At 47.2% G+C, this 21,586-nt stretch overlaps 1 protein-coding gene across 1 annotated transcript in view; it reads left to right on the top strand.

Annotated features, from left to right (window-relative positions):
• Positions 1 to 21,586, top strand: part of LOC146805269 (uncharacterized) — a 119,014-nt gene that overhangs the window by 48,975 nt on the left and 48,453 nt on the right. The window contains exon 9 of the mRNA XM_085623785.1: positions 2,774 to 2,883. Within this exon, the coding sequence (XP_085479911.1) occupies positions 2,774 to 2,883 (110 nt within the window). The remainder of the gene's footprint in view (positions 1 to 2,773; positions 2,884 to 21,586) is intronic.

The following is a 21,586-nucleotide window of genomic DNA, read 5'->3' on the forward strand; positions in this document are numbered from 1 at the left end:
CTGCTGATTTTGACCAAAAATGTGTCTAGCTCAATCAAAGTTTAGAAAAACAAAACGAAAATTACACTTGTTACCATTTGGAACGGCGGACGGGTCATTTTTTTTTTTATGTCCCGGTTACTTACCGGTATTCTCGATTACTCCGAGACCTGGTCTTCCTCGCCCCAGTAAATACACAATAAACTATATATACTGTGACGAGGAGGTAATGAGGGCCTAGGGTGGTTAAAATGTTCGGATGACCAGAACAAAGTATTTCTATCCCCAAAAAATGTGCCTCGTTAGCCCGCCTAATCAGGCCCCCTGCCCTTTGCATAAATCAAGGTGCCCTAGCAGGCCCGGCTCCAGGAATTTTTATTTGGGTGGGCCAAGGGAACATTCGGGTGGGCCACTGCTGGCCCGATTTATTGCTTATATATCTAGCCAGGCCTGCTTCTGGGCCCTCCTTTATCTCTCCTTAGTCTTACAAGGCACAGTAAAACGCACTCTTTTCCAAGTCTCTTTCTAAATGTTATCACTCTCAAAAAGTGATTTTCTTCCATGTAATGTCCCTTTGATGGGAAGAGGAGGTTTCTACGGTGGGAGTATCAAGCAAGTGACACTACTCAGGCTCCCTCTGTGCGAGCCATCAGGGAGAAACTCTTTATTACTACCTCCACCTGACCCCTGACTCTGCAGTGCACTCCCTTACAGGCTTGATTACCCACTTTTCTACCCTACCCTCTCCATTAATCCTTATCTCACAGCTGACCTTGGGCCCCAGCTCCATATCAGCTGCCTTTCAGTTCCACTTTCATTATTCCCAGTAATAAACAATAGTAAAATCACCTTCAAACTCGAAACATAGCAGTAGCAGTAAATGTAATTAGCATGCATGTTAACGTATGCTCCACAGTTGTCCTAATCACCTGACTGTTAATTAAATAAACGAAAACAGAAAGGCCACGGCAGGGTCAGCTTTAGTGGCAGACTTTTGCTGGTGCAAAAGTATTTTTGACCTCTTTTTTGACCTCTTTCTCTGTAGATAACTTAACTTCCACCCTCCACCAGTGCCCCTCATCTCTCGGTAGCACCCCACACCCCATGACCTCCACCTTAGATTCCCTCACTGCCACCCTCCACCAGCGCCCTTCATCGCTTCGTAGTCCCCCCCCACCCCATGACCTCCTCCTCAGCTTCCCTCACTGCCATCCTCCACTAGTGCCCCTCATTTCTCTGTAGCCCCCCATGACCTCCTCCTCAGATTCCCTCACTGCCACCCTCCACCAGTGCCCCTTATCGCTCTGTAGTTCCCCAAACCCGTGACCTCCTCCTTGGATTCCCTTACTGCCACCCTCCACTAGTGACCCTCATTTCTCCATAGCACCCCCACCCCATGATCTCCTCCTCTGATTCCCTCACAGCCACCCTTCACTAGTGCCCCTCATCTCTGTAGTTCCCCCCCAACCCATAACCTCCTCCCCGGCTTCCCTCACTACCACCCTCGACTAGTGCCCCTCCTTTCTCTATAGGCCCCACCCATGACCTCCTCCTTAGATTCCCTCACTGCCACCCTCCACCAGTGCCCCTTATCACTCTGTAGTTCCCCAAACGCGTGACCTCCTCCTCTGATTCCCTCACTGCCCCACTCCACTAGTGCCCCATATCTCTCCATAGCTTCCCCCCCCCCCCCCACGACCTCTTCCTCAGATTCCCTCACTGCCACCCTCCACTAGTGCACTTCATCCCTCCACTAGTGCCCCTCATATCTCCGTTGCCCCTCTCTCATATCCATTCCATTTGTTGTATGGCACTACTCATCTGTAGGGTGTCACAGTACTTTACATAACACACATTATGCAATAAATCAGTCCACGGGGAATGTCACAAACCAATGAGGATTACAAGGTGTAGAAATCACGTCATCCATACTGGTGGGCAATATATTTTATGGGGGTTTAGTCTGGAGAAGCACAAACTCAGGATTTAAAGAGTACTCCAGTGGTTGGGGGTTGGCTTTACTGATAAAAACAGATAACTGCCCAAACAAACTTTTTAGTAACATTAGAATAATGAAAGAATGGAGAAGTTCTAACTATATCAACACCAAAAAGTGAAGTCTGTATGCAGCTCTTTGATGGCAGTTCATAGGTCACTGTCCTAGGTTAGGATAGTAACTTCTGAACTGCAAGTAACACACGGATATCTGTGACAGAGGTAGTAACCCACTGAGCTATTCCCATAAAAATCAGTTTATCTGCATTTAAAAACTACCAACAGACAAATGGTTGCCCTGCAGCAGGATCGTAAATCACCAGTTATCTGAACAGTTTTTATTGTTGTTGTACATCGGTGGCAGATTCACTGCGAGGTCCAAAGCTCATTTGTTTGGGTGGGCCAAGCTCATGTTTGGGTGGGCCTGGCCCACCCTCTAGAACCGGGCCTGTGCCCTAGGGATAACCAATTAAAGCTCTCGCGGGAAGGTACACGGGAGTCTGGGGATGGCGGATAGGACTGGATTACTGGAGCAACCCACGAAAACTCTTTGGAGGCGGGTTGATAAGCTTTCCAACATATACAAACAGTCCCTGAAATTATTTTTTGTTAATTTTGGCGAGCAAGAGTTTACTTAATCTACTCTGCACTGTACCACAAGCTAAACTGCCGAGCGCGCCCTTTTTATACACATCTAAAAAGCTTCCACGTGAAAGCATTTTGGAGAACATTTAACCTATTTTCAGTGCACGCTCTCGACCCATTAAGGTACATTTGTTTCACGCCCCGTTCCCAACAGAATCAAGCAGTTGACTGCGGAGCGCCCCCCGCCCCCAACCGACTCTTCCTGATCCACTATGAACACAAACAGCCCAACAAACTCAACGACGCACATCATGATGAAAGAAGGTATTTAGATGCAGAAAGGAACGTGTTTTTCACGAAAGTAACAAGTCACTTCAAACAACGTACATAATTTTTGTATTTTAAAACCCCAAAAAACTGCCCACAAAAAAAAAAATCAAAACAGTGTGCATTAGTATGAGACAGACTAACAAACAGCATGGATGTTACAATCTAAAAGTAACGTTCGTTTTTTCAAAACTATCTAGATAAGACACATTCTGTCCGCCAACATTCAAACACCCTCCTTCCCCCATCACAACCATTGCAAACCGAGCTACTGGCGATGCGGACATTTATAGGTGGGGGGCGGAGCCTCACTGACCTTCCTCATTGGCCAATCCGAGTGAGAGAAACAAGGTGACGAGTCAGTCTCTATTTTCTTTTATCATCTTGTCTTCATTTGAAATTTGTGCTGGGAGTCTGCAAAGCTTTATAGAGCAAACCTACCCGTTATATCCATGAAGAAAGTCATATTGTAATCAGTGGTCGAAGTGGGCGGGATCGGGAGGGCACGGCGTGCCCCAATTTCTATAAATCAATAGAGCCTGTGCCCCTATTTTTTGCATTTTAATAATGCGTCCCAGGACGGCAGATATAGCCATGGCCTGCAGAGAAGGCTCGGCGTTCCTGGCTGTTCAGGACAGGCAGGGAAGGAAAAGGACTCTGTCCTTTCCTTCTTGCCAGAGAAGACCAGGACAGTGTCCACTTCTGCTCTAGCGCTGGCAGCTGCTTCCCCTCCCTTTCTTCCTCTTACTCCCTCTTTCTGTCTCGCTCCTCCTCACTGAAAACCGGTTCTCATCCTCTCTTTTCTGCTTTCGTTTGTTCCCTTGTGAAATGGATCCAAAAAAGAAAAATACTTTTGCTGCAAATGTTGTCTTTTTCTGACATTATTCTCTTCCAAAGTACAGCCTCCGGGACGGACAGAAATAAAAGGTTCAACTACGAAAAATAAAGCAAGACAGTGTTCACAAAGCAGCCAGATTGATTTTATTCACACCCAAACACATTAGCGCCACTATACAGAGTTTGTCAGTGAAGCGCTACTTTTGTTTTATCTTTTCTTTGAACAGCATTGTTTTCCCTGAATGAGTAAGTGCACCATTCCTGGAGATACCGCAATGCCGGATTGATGGGTGGATTGAAAAACAAAATGCGTACCGCGACTTGGTGTTCATGGATGTGTTTTTTTAAACCATACTGCTTGCGTTTTGTAAGGATATAAGCAATGGGCATTGTAGTGGGTCCCTCTAGTCATGTCCTTCACTTTTCAGGTACAAGGACTCACTGATTTCTGAATAGTGAGTGTAAAAGTGTTGAGATAACCATGTTGTTCCTGCTTACATTTCATATGCTTAACTTAATATTGCATTCCCTATGAGGGTTTGCTTTTTTGAAGATTTGTTACTTTTTTTAGGCAGCGTATTGCTCTTGTCTAGTGCGTAATTTGAACTGAGTCGCATCCAGGTATGTATAGCATGGCACAATTGGGTTATAGTTGAAGGCCGTGCGAGTTTCTCTCAGTGGGGCAGTATGGTGTTCTTTGGGGGAGCGGATGTGGCACTATGGTCAGAGCTGCCGAATTTGGAACTGGGGAACCAGGTTCAGCCTTCCTGACCAGTCCTCTCTCCTGAGGGAGCACATTCCCATGCTAGGCCTAAGAAGGCCCCACTAGACCATAGAAGCCCTGGTGTCTTAGCATCAGCAGGTTTGCCCTAGTGGGGGCAAGTGTGGGTTAACCTTGGAGGCCTGTCCACCACAACCCATACTGAAGTTCACCTCTAGTCTTGCGGGTAGGCTTATGAAGCAGTACACAGTATAGCAACAGTGACTCTGTCACTGAGGTCACAGGACCCTTGAGAAGTGCCAGCTGTAGGGCGGTGTGACCGGTGTGTTCACACTGGGTGCTGACTTAGGGTGGCAAGTATATTATGGTTTTAAAAGTGCTTGCTGCCTCCCTCCTGGCCTCCAGCAATTTTTGGCAACTATAAAAATGTTATGATAACTCTGTTGATTAATGTTCTTCCTAGAGAGAGATCAAAGTTTTGTCTAGTGGAAGTTTTGGTTCATGGAAAGGTTGCGCAGGGGGTTAAACGTGCCTGCTGCAAAGCACATGTACCATGCAGATCACAAAGTGCACATAATGTAAATAGGTCAGTGGGCTACTGTTTTTGTCAGACAGATCTTTGGTTGCTTGCAGTTTAGAAGTTAAAATCGTAACATAGAACAGTGAGCTATTGTCATCTAAGAGCTGCATGTAAACTGCAAGGTATAAATGAGTGTGTTATCGTTTTTCCCCCAGTCTTTGATTATCCTAATGTTGCAAAAAGTGTTCATTTGAATAGAAATCAATTCTGATTATTAAAGAGAACCCCCAACCATGGTATTACATTTTAAATTCTGAGTTTGTGTTTGTCCAGACCAATAACTATTAAACTACACTGCCCACTAGTATGGTTGTCATGTGACTTCTACACCTTTTAGTCCTTTGTCTTATGTAACATTCCTATACAGTGATTTACACACGTATAATTGATTGTCTCTGTGTAGTGTGTGTGATGTAAAGTGCTCTAAAACCCTACACTGGTATGAGTGGCACTGTAATTCAAATTAAATGCATCTCAGAGAGAGTGTGGTTATGGAGACTTGAGGGGCACTGTTAAAGGGTGGAATTGAGGGAATCCGAGGAATCCGTGGCTGAGGAGGTCATTGGGGGGCACCAACAAACAATGTTGCACAGGGCGCCACGAGCGCTAAAGCCGACCCTGCCCTTGAGGCCAGTCCGCCTCACCCATTAGTACCTCCATTGGCCTTGTTTCAGCAGTAGTAGCTGCAACTCACCAGGGATTGGCAAAGCAGGATTTGCACGCACACAAAACTAAGTTTGCAAACTTCACATTCTCTCTGCTTCATGCACAAGCACTTTTAAGACGTGCTGCCTGCTTTGGGGCCACTGGAATTATGCAGCAAAAGAAGACAAAATTACGCCAAAGTGATGACTAAATTATGCAGCAAAAAAAAGCTGCAACGTAATGCAGTATATTTTCTAGCACATTATTATTTTGACATTTTTACACATGCTAACAGTCTCTGGAAAGATTTTACCTTATTAGTACCAGTGTAACATACACATGCAGCAGTGAGAAAGGTGACTAGGCAACCTTTGCAAAGGGCCGTCCACTTCACAGCAGCACATGTCACTTTTTTTGTAACTTGTGATCTGTTTGAGCTGCAAAAAATGTATTAGTTAAAATTGTCAGATTATATAGCAGATGTTGTATTATGTGGCAAATATGGCAGAGCCATAATTATTTAGAAAACTTTTGCAAACTAGGATATTTTGCCATTCATGTTTGAACTGCTCTTGTGGAAAATGGGAGAAGTGCTGAAGACAGAAACTCCATGGATCAGAGACAAATGGCTTGTGCTTCCACTTTTTTTTTTTTTTTTGAAACCGTTTATTACAAGACTCAAAAAATATACAAATATGGGCCTACAACCTTCCGGCCGGCCGCTAGCAATAAAAGGAGCATACGATATACATTTATAAAACACATGGTGCTGCGGCCGAGCATGCACAGGAGGTAACATCGTTGCGAGCCACACTGTCCAGACCCCACTATACGGTTCCATTTTCAACTTAAAGAACAACAAATACAAACAAACCCACAAGGCAATCCTCAATCGGAAATAGCAACACGTGCTCCCCTAGAGGGGGGATCCTAGCCATCCATAGGAATCTCAAGAGGGGGGGGAGAGATCAGAACTAGGGCTGGGTACACCTAATGCCCAGGTACCGGGGGGATGAGTTGGCTAAGGGGACGGGGCCGGCGACGGATCGGGCAATAACGGTGGAGCACACATTCCCTCGCGGTAGGCGTTCCAGGGGCCCCATACTTTCACCCATGTCGCAGGCTTACCTCTCGCCACATACACCACCTTTTCCCGAAACATGCACCAATCCATATGTTCCTTCCAGGCCGAGACAGTCGGGGGCCTCTGGGATCCCCACAGTTGGGCAATATCACGCTTGGCAACCATATACCCCAGAGTCACCCACCACGTCTGCGGCACCGAGTAATCGGTAGGCTCCCACACATTCAACAGGCATCTCCTCGCTTCGGGCAACAGCGCCACATGCGTGACCACTCGCAGCACCTCATGCACACCACGCCAGAACCCCTCCACCTCCGGGCACTCCCACAAGATATGCAGAAAAGTCCCCAGCGCACCACACCCACGCTTACACAAACCGTCCTCAGCATAGCCCATACGCAGGAGCTTTGGCCCCGTCATGTAGACCCTGTGGAGTATCTTGAGCTGGACGAAACGAAGGCGAGCCGGTATGGCCACCTCTTTCGGGGAGGCCACCGCGGAGATCCAGTCCTCGTCGTCCAGCTCCAGCCCATCGGCTACCCAAGCCTCACGAAGGGCAGTCAACAAGTCTGAGCGGTCGTTGATCAGTTTTTTGTAGATCAGTGAGATCGTGCTGTCAGGGACGTGTCCATCCAGCACTCTATCCTCCAGGGGGGAACACTCCGGGATGGAGGCAGCGTCCGGAAAGACGGAGCCCAGCGCATGCCGGACCTGCAAATACCGAAAGTACTCGCTGCCCTGCAACTGAAATTCCGTCTGCAGCATCTCGAACGATTTATATCCTCCCCTCGTCCAGAGATCCCCCACTTTGCTAATGCCTATTAAATCCCACTTCTCAAAGCCCTTCGAGGTCCACAAGGAGCCCAACCGCTCAGATGCGTATAGTGGTGACGCCCGGGTCAAACGGTCCTTCCACCCCATTGCAGCATTGGCCGCGTGCCACACTCGCACCATGACACGCGTGGGGCCCGTTAGGCGAGCGTCGGGCGCGCTAGAGTAGAGCGCTCGATTATGGTCACCACCTGGAAGGAGCATCCAATCCATTGCAAACGCCGGGTTTAAGGCGGGCCCATATAGGCCCTGATTAATCGCAGCTAGCTGGGAGGCCCAATAATACCGTTTAATATCCGGGAGGGCAATCCCCCCGTCATACCAGGGGAGCGTCAGCTTAGCCAGGGCAATACGTGGCCTCCCGTCCCAGAACAGGCGGCGCTGCAAACTCTCCACTTCGCGGAAGTAGCGCGCTGGGACGAGGTCCATGGTGTTCTGCAACGCGTATAGGAAACGCGGCAGCGACATCATTTTAAACAATGCCGCCCGGCCGAGCGGCGAAAGCGGCAAACGCCGCCAGCGCGCGACATCCTCTTTCAGACGCTGGAGGGGGGGAAGCAAGTTCCGATCATGCCGAGCCTCCGGGTCCAGAGTAATGAAGATGTGTTTCCACTTTTAAGCATATTTGGGACAGTCTTTGATTGGAGACATATCCCATTTCGTGATTGTATTTTAATGTCAGTAACTCATATTCAACCTTAAATAATTATGTGTATCCATTGATTTAATTAAATATCATTGTTAGCTGTAACTGGTCAGTGAAATGCCAAACAAATACTAAAAAGTGGGATGTTTTGCACAATCTGGCCACACCTCCAACTCCACCCACTGATCCAGTTCTCAGGTTATTCCCGCCCTCTGATTCTCCACCCACAGTTCCCCTACTTTTTTCCCCCCTCTTCGACCACTGATTGTAATGCCAGGTATGGACACAGCAAAGTCACACAGTACATCTCAATGTTTCCATTTCCAAGTGTGAGTAGCCCATCAAGTCCAGGTTTTTCCGTTGTATGCTGGAACTTGTAGTCCACCTGTTAAGTACATTATAATACCAGGATTGCAAATTCCAGAATTAAAAAATTTCCCAGGTAGGCCATTAGGGTGGGGGCTAGTTTTGGGCCCCTGGGGGCCGTTTTTGTTACTGGGGGCCTGCAATATCGGCCTCTGGTAACAAAATCAGCCAAAACCGGCCCTTGCAAACAGCTCGGGGGGCTGGCCGGGCAGTTGGCCAGGGACGGTTTCTGATCCCAGTCCTGCTGCTGGGCCCCTAACATAGGCCGAATTTCAGGGGTAATCAGGCCGCCTTTTGTTCGAGTCTTTTGACTGGGAGCAGCTAGAAGCCTCACACCCGATGCAAATGAAGTGGAGGGGAAACAAAGGCTCACACCTTGTTAGCACTTCACACATACTTAAGAGAGGCAGCTTTTAACTTTGTTCAGTCCCTGTTTAGGAGATATGCACTGTAAGAATATCAGATGTGTTGGCCTTTCCCAGTATTTACAACAAAACAAATTGCATTTATATGGAGCTTACTTCTCCTGAGGAGGCGTTGAAATAATTTAAGTACCACTAATTTTTCTTGTATAGCCTAACTCATTCCAATGCAGGGTGTCAGAGCCCTTGACATCAACACGTGCATATTACATGTACAATACATTATATGTTTGTAATTGAATGTACAGGATGTGTTACCTAAAACTGGGGGATTACAAGGCGTAGACGTCACGTATCATCTTCCATAGCTCACTGTGCTCTTATCCTCGCAATGCGCTCAAACGTACACATGATAGACCTGCTAAACATATATGTTAGGGCTTTAGATCTGATGTCACTTCTTGTGATGCCACTTCCTGTAAAGTTGTGGCTTGCGATGCTCCTTTCTATGATGTCACTTCCTGTGATGCCTTGCGCGATGTCATGTGTTGTGATGTAGTGCGCCATGATGTCATGTGCCATTATGTTGCACGCCGATGTTGCGCGCCGTGTAGTTGCGCGCCCTGATGTCATTTGCATACTGCCTAACTAGGTTAGTCCCCCCACTTCTTTTTTAGGACTTATGCCCTGGACTTACAGTACTGTTTTTTGTGTGTGAAACCAGAATACAAGTTCCAGAATGCAAAGGAGTAACACGGGCTGGAGAAGCTAGTCACATATGGACTCGTGAAAGATGTATTGTCTGGGGAGTGGGGGATGGGGGAGAGGGAAGCAGGGCTCATGGAATACAGCACCTTTTCCTGCGTTGCAGTGCAGAGCACTGCTCGTGCAGCGATAGCCCTTTTGTATGGGGTTTGTAAAGCTGCTCACACACTCGTGCGTGTGTTTTTTCTTCCTGCGGCTCTATTGGCTTTCGCGTGGCTTTTATTATAAAAGCCAGCACGCAATTGGGCAAAAGCGGACACAAGTCCCGCCTTTGCTCCGCTCATTCCCGACGGTGGCCAGCACGCGCAGCAGCGCACCATTCACTTCGCTGCTGATCTCCCTCCCCCGCTCCTCTATGGTGCGCGCGCACCACTACATTCGATTCCCGGCCCTGCTCCTCTGTGGTGCACGCGCACCACTGGTTTAACTGTGCATACACATAATTTTCCAGCCATTTCTAATTTGATTTCTCTAGCCACACACAGCCCTGGCGAGTCCGGTTTGGTGGCCAACTGCCAGACCCAGGATGCTGCCGTAAATCGTCAAGCCAGATCTTGCTGCTTGCTCCCTGTTTCTGATAAAAAAACACTCCGCTGTTAATTTTGTTTCTTAATCACTGTATATTTTTAAAGCTTCCGGAGCTTCCGTTCCTTTCTGAATACTGTGAGCCACACACACTTCCTGTTGAAAGCTTGCTTCATATCCTTTTCATTCATATCCTTGTTTTTGTTAGGCACGGGGAGATCAAGTGATTTAACCAGAATCACAGGATGTTGAGCCGATGCCCGATTCATGTTCCCCAGCTCTGTCCGTTAGGCCACCTCCTCCAATTTTTGGAGTTGTAGACTAGGTTAATTTCTGCTGAAACAAATGGGCAATTTAAAATAATTTAAGAGTGGGGAACATGAAGTTATCCGGTGACCTTAATTACAACGTGCCCGGTTTTGGCCGCCGGGCCTAGATTCCCTCAAGAGCATATTTAGCTATACCGTTGCCTTCGATTGACTCTGACAGACAGGCATTACTAGTCAATCAATCGATCAATAAGGACTGTGGAAATTTAACTAATACAGTAAACCAACCTGCAAACTCTCACCTCTGTTGTTGGTTGGAGGCGATACCTCGTCCTCCGAGGGAACACTTCTTACAACGTCGGGGGTGGCCATGCTGCACTGAGAACCATGCACTCATCGAAAGAGCCAGCAAGTTGAAAAGGCCACGTCACCCACAGAGGGGGGGGGGGGGTGTTACAGAAGACAGCCCCTTGATGTTTCCCCCACTGTCCGGGAAGAAAAGTCTTTTTTCAGTGGCTGTTTGGCCAATCAGGCTAGCCACAGTGAGCGTGAGATCGCTTACCCTGTCCCCCGGGGGCAAAATTTAGTCCTGGATAAAGTTGGGTGTTCAGGAGGGCTCACTTGCCTGGTCGTTCTTGTTTTCTCACTAGTTTTGATTCCACCTGATGTCTATTTTTCCCAACACCCTACACTTCAAGTGGCCTTTGCTCACTCTAGATATTCTTTTGGGCCCATGCTTTCCTTTGTAACTGTTTACCTATTCTCTCTCTTCCTCGTCCTTTCTCAAATGTCAGATGATAACAAGCATTTACAATGCAATAGGTCTCGCTTTTATGCGAGTTAGAGCTATTGGCATTGTAAATGACAATGCCTTTTATTTAGATTTTGTTTTTTAAACATAAATAAAAGGCATTGTCATTTACAATGCCAATAGCTTAAACTCGTGTAAATGCGAGACCTATTGCATTGCAAATGCTTGTTTGTATTGTTCCTACATTACATTTCACCATACTTACTGCAAAAACTAATCAAATGTGTAGGAAATAACAAAGGGGCTTTGTAGATAAAATTGTTGATCCTGTCAAATGCATCCTGACAACCTTTTATCATTCTTTTTTTAAACGTCACCTAAAAGAAAAGCGACAATGGCAACATTTCTACAAACTTATAATGATATGCAAGCCCTAAAAATAATTTTCAGCTCTTCTTGATCTTTGGATCCAAGTACTTTTCGTTTACAGCTTCAACCAAGTCAAGTTTTGGTTTGACCCCCATCTTTAAAAATAGTGTGACCTATATAGGTTACTAACCCTACTCTTCTTTAACAAGTACTCTGTACGGTTAGGCCAGCCTTACTCAACGTTGTGAAAACTAATCTCAATGTCTTATTATAACCAGACACATTCATCTCATAAATCAGGGTGTTATCCTGAAAACATACCACGTTGGTAATCACCTTCAGGATATGTTGCATAAGTTGATAAACTATGAAATCTGCAGATTCTCAGTCGAACGACATACATCTAAACCTATAAACCCCTAAAGGAGTAACAAAGGAGAAGAGTGAACTCAACTCTGAGTGCAGTACACACTGGTGTTAAGCCTATAACAATTAATCCCTCCAAAGAGGCGAGGCTTTGCACATTAGTAGTACCTTTTTGATTTTGGGAAGGGGGTGCCTGCAATTTTATTTGTTGGAATTAAGCCTCCTTAGATTCGTACACAAACACATTTGTTTCCCAATCTCTTTGTTGGCAAAAACAATAGAAGTCAGACACACACAAAATCAGTGGGTTTAATGACTCCTTCTTTGCCTAACTTATTTAGTTCTTTTTCTTGTGGGTTGGTTATGAGAAAGGGAATCAAACACACTTCGTGGACCACTGGAGTTGCATACTTTCTCAGTTTAATCGTGTGCCAGATATATCTTAATAAACCTAAATGATCCTAGAAAATGTTAAGTAAGTCCTTGGATGCATGCATTCATCCTCACTTCACAAACGCCCTTTCGCCAACAGAACAGGATCCTTAGAGTTGGGGTTGAGTTTAATCCTTGGTTACTTTTGGTGTCTCCAACCAGGTAAATAGGAATCTAGTTCAACTACGTATACCTTACCAACAGTGAATCCATGGCTTTCAGTGGGCCTAGTCTCACTGGTGCTGCGCACCGGCAGTTTTTTAAAGGGGACCTCGAAACGGATCTCTTTTAGGCTCTGACAGAAACAACAAAATACAAGTCGGGCGGCACAGTATGCTAAGCACAGATTTTTATGTGTTTTTAGGCCACTCCCTTAATTACATTGGCCACACCCCTTTGACAGACCCCCTGGGGGCAGATTTACAAACCCCTTGCGTGACTTTTGCGCTGCAGTTGCGTCACTTTTTTGACTCAACAGCGGCGCAAACAATGCGGCCTATTTACAACGTGACGCATCTAGGGAGATGCGTCACGTTGTAAAGCCCTGCGTCACATTATACCTGCGTCAGGTATAATGTATGCAGGGTGGGCGTTCCCACGCAGGAAGGCCTCGTAAAAGTGACTCCGTGAAATCTACAAGATTTCACTGTGCCACTTTTAGGACGCCACTTCGTCAAAACCTTACGCCTGCTTCAAGCAGGCATAAGTAGTGATGCAGTGTAGTGGGAATAGGCCTCAACATGCATTGCTGGAGTTGCGTCGTGCTTGCGACACGACTCCAGCAATGCGTGACTTTTCCGCAACAGATGCGTCAGAATTTCTGACGCATCTGTCAATCCTTGCGCCATAGTGCGCCGTATTGTAAATACGGCGCATCTATGGTGGCGCAAGGGTTTCTAAGGGTGGCGCAGGGAAAGTGGCGCATCTGTACAGATGCGTCACTTTCTTGTAAATCTGCCCCCTAGTTTTTTCATCCCACTTAAAGCCCTGAGTGAATCTATCCTTGAAGCTAAAGAACATTACTAAAATACTGATGAGAGGTTTGGGGCCTTTGTTGTAACTCTCATATTGAAGTCAAGAACCTTCATAGTGTAATAATTTTTGTTGGGGAAAACACCATAGACTCTTTTGTCAATAAGGGTATATGGTGAACATGAGACATCATGCGTTCTCACAATATGGCCATCCAAAGAAATTGCGCTTGTTGGTGTGTGCACATGTTCACAATACACTGGTAGTTTGGTAAACAAGTTTATCTAAATCTTCACTTACATTCTCAACTACATTAACCTGTTTAACATTAATGTCTGTTCATACTTGGGCTAAGTGCCCAATTTGCCACAGTTTCTAAATGAAGAAGTTTAAGTAAAAAAGGAATTCCAATTTGCTAAATTCCCCAAATTACCACATCTAAACTATTTTACTTCAGGGTTGCCTTTTGAAGTTTTTAACTTAACTGTTGTAGATTCATGTGTCCTATGAGACCCATCTGTATTCTTGCAATTTATTACAATACAAATGCGCTGATCACTAGATGGGGGTCGCGCCCCCAACTGCGTCCAAGCCGCTCCTGGACACACTCATGGACCTTTCTCCTGCTACTCCTGCAAATTCAGCGGCACCGACAACATCTCCGCTACGACCACACCACAGATTCCCGACCCCAACCACCTACAATGCATCCTTCTCAACACCCGCTCGGTCCACAGGCACACCATTGACCTATGGAACCTACTAGACACCATCTCTCCAGACGTCGCCTTCCTAACAGAAACATGGATGAACGCTTCCTCCGCCCCAGACATCACCATTGCCATCCCTGAAGAATATAAGATCACACGCAAGGACCGTACCAGCCACACAGGAGGAGGCATCGTCATCGTCCATAAGAAATCTATCCGCATCTCAACCAGCTCTGACGCCAACCTCGCCAACTCCGAACACCTTCACTTCCAGATCCACATCGACCCCAAGACCACACTCAGAGGCACCCTCCTCTACAGACCACCAGGACCCCGCGCAAAATTCAGTGAAGACATCACGGACTTCATCACTCCACACGCGCTCCCCTCCAAAGACTACATCCTTCTGGGAGACCTCAACTTTCACCTTGAAAAGACCAACGACCGCAACTCCACCACCCTGCTGGACAACCTCGCCAACCTCGGACTTAAACAACTAGTCACTTCCCCCACCCACATCGCAGGGCACACACTCGACCCCATCTTCACCTCCAGCAACCATGTCTCCTTCAGCCACACTACGGATCTCCTCTGGACTGACCACAGCTGCGTTCACTTCACCTACAACAAGCCAAAACCCACCAACCACCTCCAACCAACTCTGCAAAGAAACTGGAACAAAATCACCACCGACCAGATCTCCGCATCGCTCCTTCTAAACACCCCAGCCCACTCTTCTAACCCAAACCAAGCCGCCGCCAACTTCACCCTATGGCTATCCAACACCGCCGACACCCTAGCACCACTGAAAAAACGTCAAAGCAAACCTGGCAGCAAGAAGGCCTCATGGTTCAACGATGATCTTAAGAAGTCCAAGAAACTCTGCCGCTCCCTTGAAAAGGCCTGGAAAAAAGACCCATCCACTAGCACCAAGGACGCCTTCAAAAACGCCACCCGCACACACCACCAACTAATCCGAAAGGCCAAGAAAACAGCATTCAAGGATCGACTTGACAACAACGCCCACAACAGCAAGGAACTTTTCAACATCGTCAAAGAATTCTCCAACCCCTCAGCCAACTCCAACGACATCACCCCCTCTCAAGCCCTCTGCGACTCCCTAGCCTCATTCTTCCACAACAAGATTGCAGACATTCACAACAGCTTCGACAACCAACCCGGAGACCAACCCACCCAACCATTTGCTGAACATTCTCCCCCCGTAAACACCCTCAACGACTGGAACCCAATCTCCACTGAGGACACAATACGCCTGATGAATTCCATCCACTCAGGATCCCCCACAGACCCATGTCCTCACCACATCTTCAACAAAGCAGACTCCGTCATAGCACCGCACCTCCGAGACGTCATCAACTGCTCCTTCAACTCCGCCACCTTCCCGGAAAACTGGAAACACGCTGAACTCACCGCCCTTCTGAAAAAACCCACAGCGGACCCCACCGAACTCAAAAACTACCGCCCCATTTCGCTCCTTCCATTCCCGGCCAAAGTCATCGAGAAAGCCGTCAACAACCAGCTCGCCGCCTTCCTCGAAGCCAACAAATCCCTCGACTCCTCACAATCTGGCTTCCGAGCAAAACACAGCACTGAGACCGCCCTAATCGCAGCAACAGACGACATTCGAACTCTATTGGACAATGGAGACACAGTCGCCCTCATCCTCCTCGACCTCTCTGCAGCATTCGACACAGTCTGCCACAGCACCCTGTTACAACGCCTCAATAACATCGGAATACAAGGAAAAGCACTTGAATGGATCACCTCTTTCCTCTCCGGAAGAACCCAGAGAGTCCGCCTCCCACCATTCAAGTCCGAGGCCACTGAAGTCATCTGTGGCGTACCACAAGGATCATCACTCAGCCCCACCCTCTTCAACGTCTACATGAGCCCCCTCGCGGCCATCGCCCGCCAACACAACCTCAACATCATCTCTTACGCGGATGACACTCAACTAATCCTTTCTCTCACCAATGACCCCAGCACCGCCAAAACTAACCTACACGAAGGAATGAAAGAAGTTGCCGAATGGATGAAACAAAGCCGTCTGAAACTGAACTCAGACAAAACAGAAGTCCTCATCTTAGGTACATCCCCCTCTGCATGGGACGACTCCTGGTGGCCGGAAGCCCTTGGAAAAGCACCCATCCCGACAGACCACGCACGGAACCTAGGCGTCATCCTGGATTCTTCACTCTCAATGAACAGACAAGTCAGCGCCGTATCCTCATCCTGCTTCAACATTCTTCGCATGCTCAGAAAAACATTTCGCTGGATCCCCACCGAAACAAGGAAAACAGCCACCCATGCTCTAGTCACGAGCCGACTGGACTATGGAAACACCCTCTACGCAGGTACTACCGCTAAACTCCAGAAGAAACTCCAACGAATCCAAAACGCCTCAGCCAGGATCATATTAGACATCCCGCGCAACGAACACATCTCCAGTCACCTGAAAGACCTCCACTGGCTACCCGTCAATAAGAGAATCACTTTCCGACTGCTAACTCACGCACACAAATCACTCTACGACATCGGACCAGAATGCCTCAACTCACGACTGTCCTTCTACACCCCCTCCCGCCAACTACGTTCTTCCAACCAAGCCCTCGCCACTGTACCTCGCATCAACAGGACCACCATGGGAGGCAGATCCTTCTCATACCTGGCTGCTAAAACATGGAACTCACTCCCCGCTTACCTTCGCCTCACCCAGAACCACCTGGCATTCAGAAAACAACTTAAAACGTGGATATTTGACAAGTAATCCTCCTCCCCTTTCTAAGCGCCTTGAGACCCTCTGGGTATGTAGTGCGCTATATAAATTCTCTGACTTGACTTGACTTGAATTTTACTACAGCAGTAGGCATATGTTCACATTCTTTCACTATATCTACAGCATTTCTTAGATGAAGGTTCTTGGTAGTAGCTTCTCTTGTATTCTAGAACTATTAGTGCATCTCACTATTTGCTCATGGATAAGGGAGTCACAAAGATCACCTAATAATTCAGAAGTGTTGGCCAGACCTCTGAGAGCAACCACATAGTTAGTGATGTTTTAATTGTTACTTTGCACACAAGCAACAATTTGCGACATTCCAATACTACATTTATTAATTCTCCAATATGTTCTTTAAGTTTTCTCATAGTAGTATAAAAAACATATTTTTTCTCACCACCCTCATTATCATTACTATGTTCAGGAAAATTATCAAAAGAAATTCCCTCTATGGACCCCTAAGTTATGAAGTAAGACATGCTGCTTGCATAAAGGTGACCATTTTTTGCACTCCAGTGGAAATAAGCTAGGACTCAAAAACACCTCATCCTTTGTTTCCAGGGAATGGGATGTTTGGACTTTTACTAGCAAAAGCTATCTTCTGGTGGAAGAGTAATATAGAAGAAGACAATAACTATCCTAAGTATGATTGAAGAAAAGACTGAAAAGGTTCTCTACAAAATGGGGAGGCGGAAATACAATTCCAAAAAGAACATATATTGTACAGTTTGTTAAGGACAACTGGCCAGAGTAGACGTAAATGACGTATCCTAACCAGTAGAAAGGAAATCAAAATTAATAATTTACTATGCTTTAAAGTTCCTCAGAGTTTATCACATTTTGTAACATTTCCTACCGAAAGAAAAATGTAGATGGGAGGCAGAGTCACTTGAGTCCACACCTTCCTGACACTGGAAAACGAAAGCGGCGGTAGCTTCCATTTATTCTGGGATTCCGTTTCCCAGCAGAAGCACGGAAGACAGTAGCACATGCAGCTGAGGCAGCTCCAGGTCTATCGAGTAGGTGGTTCCCCAGAACCCCAGAAGACAGTAGCACATGCAGCTGAGACAGTTCCTGTTTAATCCAGCATTCAGTTCCCCAGCAGCATGAAAGACAGCAGCACATGCGGCTAAGACAGTTCCAGTCTTATCAAGAAGGCAGTTCTCCAGCAGTGTGGAGATAGAAGAACATGCAGCTGAGGATGCAGCTTTAGTTCTCTGCAGTGCACAGTCACTCTTTGATGGGAAGGTAACAGCATGGAGTCAGCCTGGAGAGAAGAAGGCTCCATCAACTACTACTTTGGTGTGGCAACCTCCTTGGCAGCAGCAACACTTTATAAGGAACTTCAGGGCACAGCTCCCTGCCTCCTGTGAGGCCCCTGCACGTTTTTCACTTAAGCAGTGTTCATAAAGACACAGGTTTTTTGTTTACAGGAACACTGCAGGTGTATGGGTCAGCTTGCTTTGACTTGTCTCCAGGGTCCTGATGACAGGAAGAGGAGGAACAAGCTAAGGCCTGATCCAGCTACAAAGTGTTGTTTCAAAATAAAACACTCTATAGCTGGATGTTTGGATTGCGCATGTCCGTGGAATGTAGGCCAACTACGATCCCCTCATACAGGCACACTCTATCTTATTTAGCAGACGTACTGCACATCCCTCAGGAAGCACAGTTAATCTGCTAAAATGTGGCTGTCAAGGCACACATCAGTGCATCCCTGAAGCCAGTGAGGAGCCACACAGAGTAACAGGGGTAGGATCCCCAGCACTATCCCAGTTTCTTATAGGGCTGTGCTTCTAGTCCTATCAAGAAGCTAGAAGAGGGATTGAGGTGAGTCTTCCCATTTTCTTACCTGCCCTTGCTGCTCCTCTTTGGGAATCATGTATTGCTGGTTCCCAGACCCAGCACCAGATTCCTGCTCTGCTGCTGCCATGGAGCCTCCAAGTTGCCAGCTAAGTAAGCAAGGTAAGTGAAAAAAACATGCAATTTCTCTGAGCATGAGTGTTGTTGTGAGTGACTGAGAGTGAACAAGAGTGAGTGAAAGTGTGTGTGTGTTTGAGAGTGCGTGTAACAAGAGGGAGAGAGAGGACTAGAAAGCTAGTCCATGTCCCCGAGGGATTTATATGTGATTAAACAAAGAAGACTAGCTTAAGTTGACCAAAGTGATGCAGTACTCAAAGTAGTTCTGTCACAGACACCTTGTAGGTGTATTCATGAAGCCCTCACCCACCAACCTAGTTGGTGGCATGCTTCATCATCGGGCCCACCCAGTGACACCTAGTATGTCCCGAGTGTGCTACGACGCCTGATTACAGCGGAGCTGGTATATTGCTGAGAGTGCAGTGAGGTTGGGTGAATTGTGATTTAAAACGGCTTTGTGGTGGTCCCAGTACCCAAGGGTAAATTAAATTTTAATAACTGGGCCGACACCAGCGGTTAAAAGTAAGGCTACAGGACGTGTAAGGGTGGAGAGTTACTGCCCCCTGCGTCCTTCAGATGGTCGACATGTTTCAGCCAGTGCCTTAGAGTATTCTGGCTTTCCTCAGGACCGTTTTTAAAAGGGTGTGGTGAAAATAAAACAGACTTAGTGTTGTGGTACAGACTATGTGATACACTCACTAAGGCGTTTTTCTATATGTGAGAGGGGGATTCCCTTCTCATGCATACGCTTTGGGTTATTAGCCAAGGCTTCCTGGAGGGAAGCGGTAAGGGGATGACCAGTCTTTCTGGTCAGTGCCTGCCTTGTACCTGTTGTCCCGCCGTTGTCCTCCGGTAGGAACACTGCAGGTGTATGGGTCAGCTTGCTTTGACTTGTCTCCAGGGTCCTGATGACAGGAAGAGGAGGAACAAGCTAAGGCCTGATCCAGCTACAAAGTGTTGTTTCAAAATAAAACACTCTATAGCTGGATGTTTGGATTGCGCATGTCCGTGGAATGTAGGCCAACTACGATCCCCTCATACAGGCACACTCTATCTTATTTAGCAGACGTACTGCACATACCTCAGGAAGCACAGTTAATCTGCTAAAATGTGGCTGTCAAGGCACACATCAGTGCATCCCTGAAGCCAGTGAGGAGCCACACAGAGTAACAGGGGTGGGATCCCCAGCACTATCCCAGTTTCTTATAGGGCTGTGCTTCTAGTCCTATCAAGAAGCTAGAAGAGGGATTGAGGTGAGTCTTCCCATTTTCTTACCTGCCCTTGCTGCTCCTCTTTGGGAATCATGTATTGCTGGTTCCCAGACCCGATTTGGGAAAAGGGGGTGTTGATGGACAGAGTTTCTGAATGATGCAGAATACTCTTACCAAGTCAAGAGATCATGGTTTTAATCCATCGCCGTTTTTTAGCTCACTGCACCATCCCAGCTCAGAACCTGGCTACATGCAAATTAGTCTTTACCTGTCCCAGTGCATGATGGGAACAGGGCAAACCAAACTACCAAGCCAATTCTTATACTGGGAAGGAAACAAGCTTCCGGGGACCGGTTTCTGGCATCACAGCCTTCGTCGGCCCGGCTTGCCTGAATCCTGATGGTGCAATGAGCAAGGGACTCACGTCTGAGCATACCCTCCCACACTGAGTGTGGATAAAATCGATTTGGGAAAAGGGGGTGGTGATGGACAGAGTTTCTGAATGATGCAGAATACTCTTACCAAGTCAAGAGATCATGGTTTTAATCCATCACCGTTTTTTAGCTCACTGCACCATCCCAGCTCAGAACCTGGCTACATGCAAATTAGTCTGTACCTGTCCCAGTGCATGATGGGAACAGGGCAAACCAAACTACCAAGCCAATTCTTATACTGGGAAGGAAACAAGCTTCCGGGGACTGGTTTCTGGCATCACAGCCTTCGTCGGCCCGGCTTGCCTGAATCCTGATGGTGCAATGAGCAAGGGACTCACGTCTGAGCATACCCTCCCACACTGAGTGTGGATAAAATCGATTTGGGAAAAGGGGGTGGTGATGGACAGAGTTTCTGAATGATGCAGAATACTCTTACCAAGTCAAGAGATCATGGTTTTAATCCATCACCGTTTTTTAGCTCACTGCACCATCCCAGCTCAGAACCTGGCTACATGCAAATTAGTCTGTACCTGTCCCAGTGCATGATGGGAACAGGGCAAACCCGGATCTGTTGACTGGGTGTGAGTGTTTGATTGGTTCTGATGCTCCGTCCATCACCACCCCCTTTTGTACCGCTCTGTTCGCCATAAGTTGGCAGGGTATGCTCAGACGTGAGTCCCTTGCTCACTTTGCCACTGGATTCAAGCAAGCCTGGCTGAAGACGGCTGAAATGCCAGAAACCGGTCCTAGGAAGCTTGTTTCCGGTCCAGGGAAGGCATGGCTTGGCAGTTCGGGCTGGACTGTTCCCATGAGGCACAGGGTCAGACTGATTTGCATATGGCCATGTCTGAAATGGGGTGGCAGAGTGGGCTAAAGAACGGTGATGGATCAAACCCGGATCTGTTGACTGGGTGTGAGTGTTTGATTGGTTCTGATGCTCCGTCCATCACCACCCCCTTGTGTACCGCTCGGTTCCCAGACCCAGCACCAGATTCCTGCTCTGCTGCTGCCATGGAGCCTCCAAGTTGCCAGCTAAGTAAGCAAGGTAAGTGAAAAAAACATGCAATTTCTCTGAGCATGAGTGTTGTTGTGAGTGACTGAGAG

This window comes from Triturus cristatus, chromosome 8 (genome assembly GCF_964204655.1).
Source record: "Triturus cristatus chromosome 8, aTriCri1.1, whole genome shotgun sequence".
Lineage (NCBI taxonomy): Eukaryota > Metazoa > Chordata > Amphibia > Caudata > Salamandridae > Triturus > Triturus cristatus.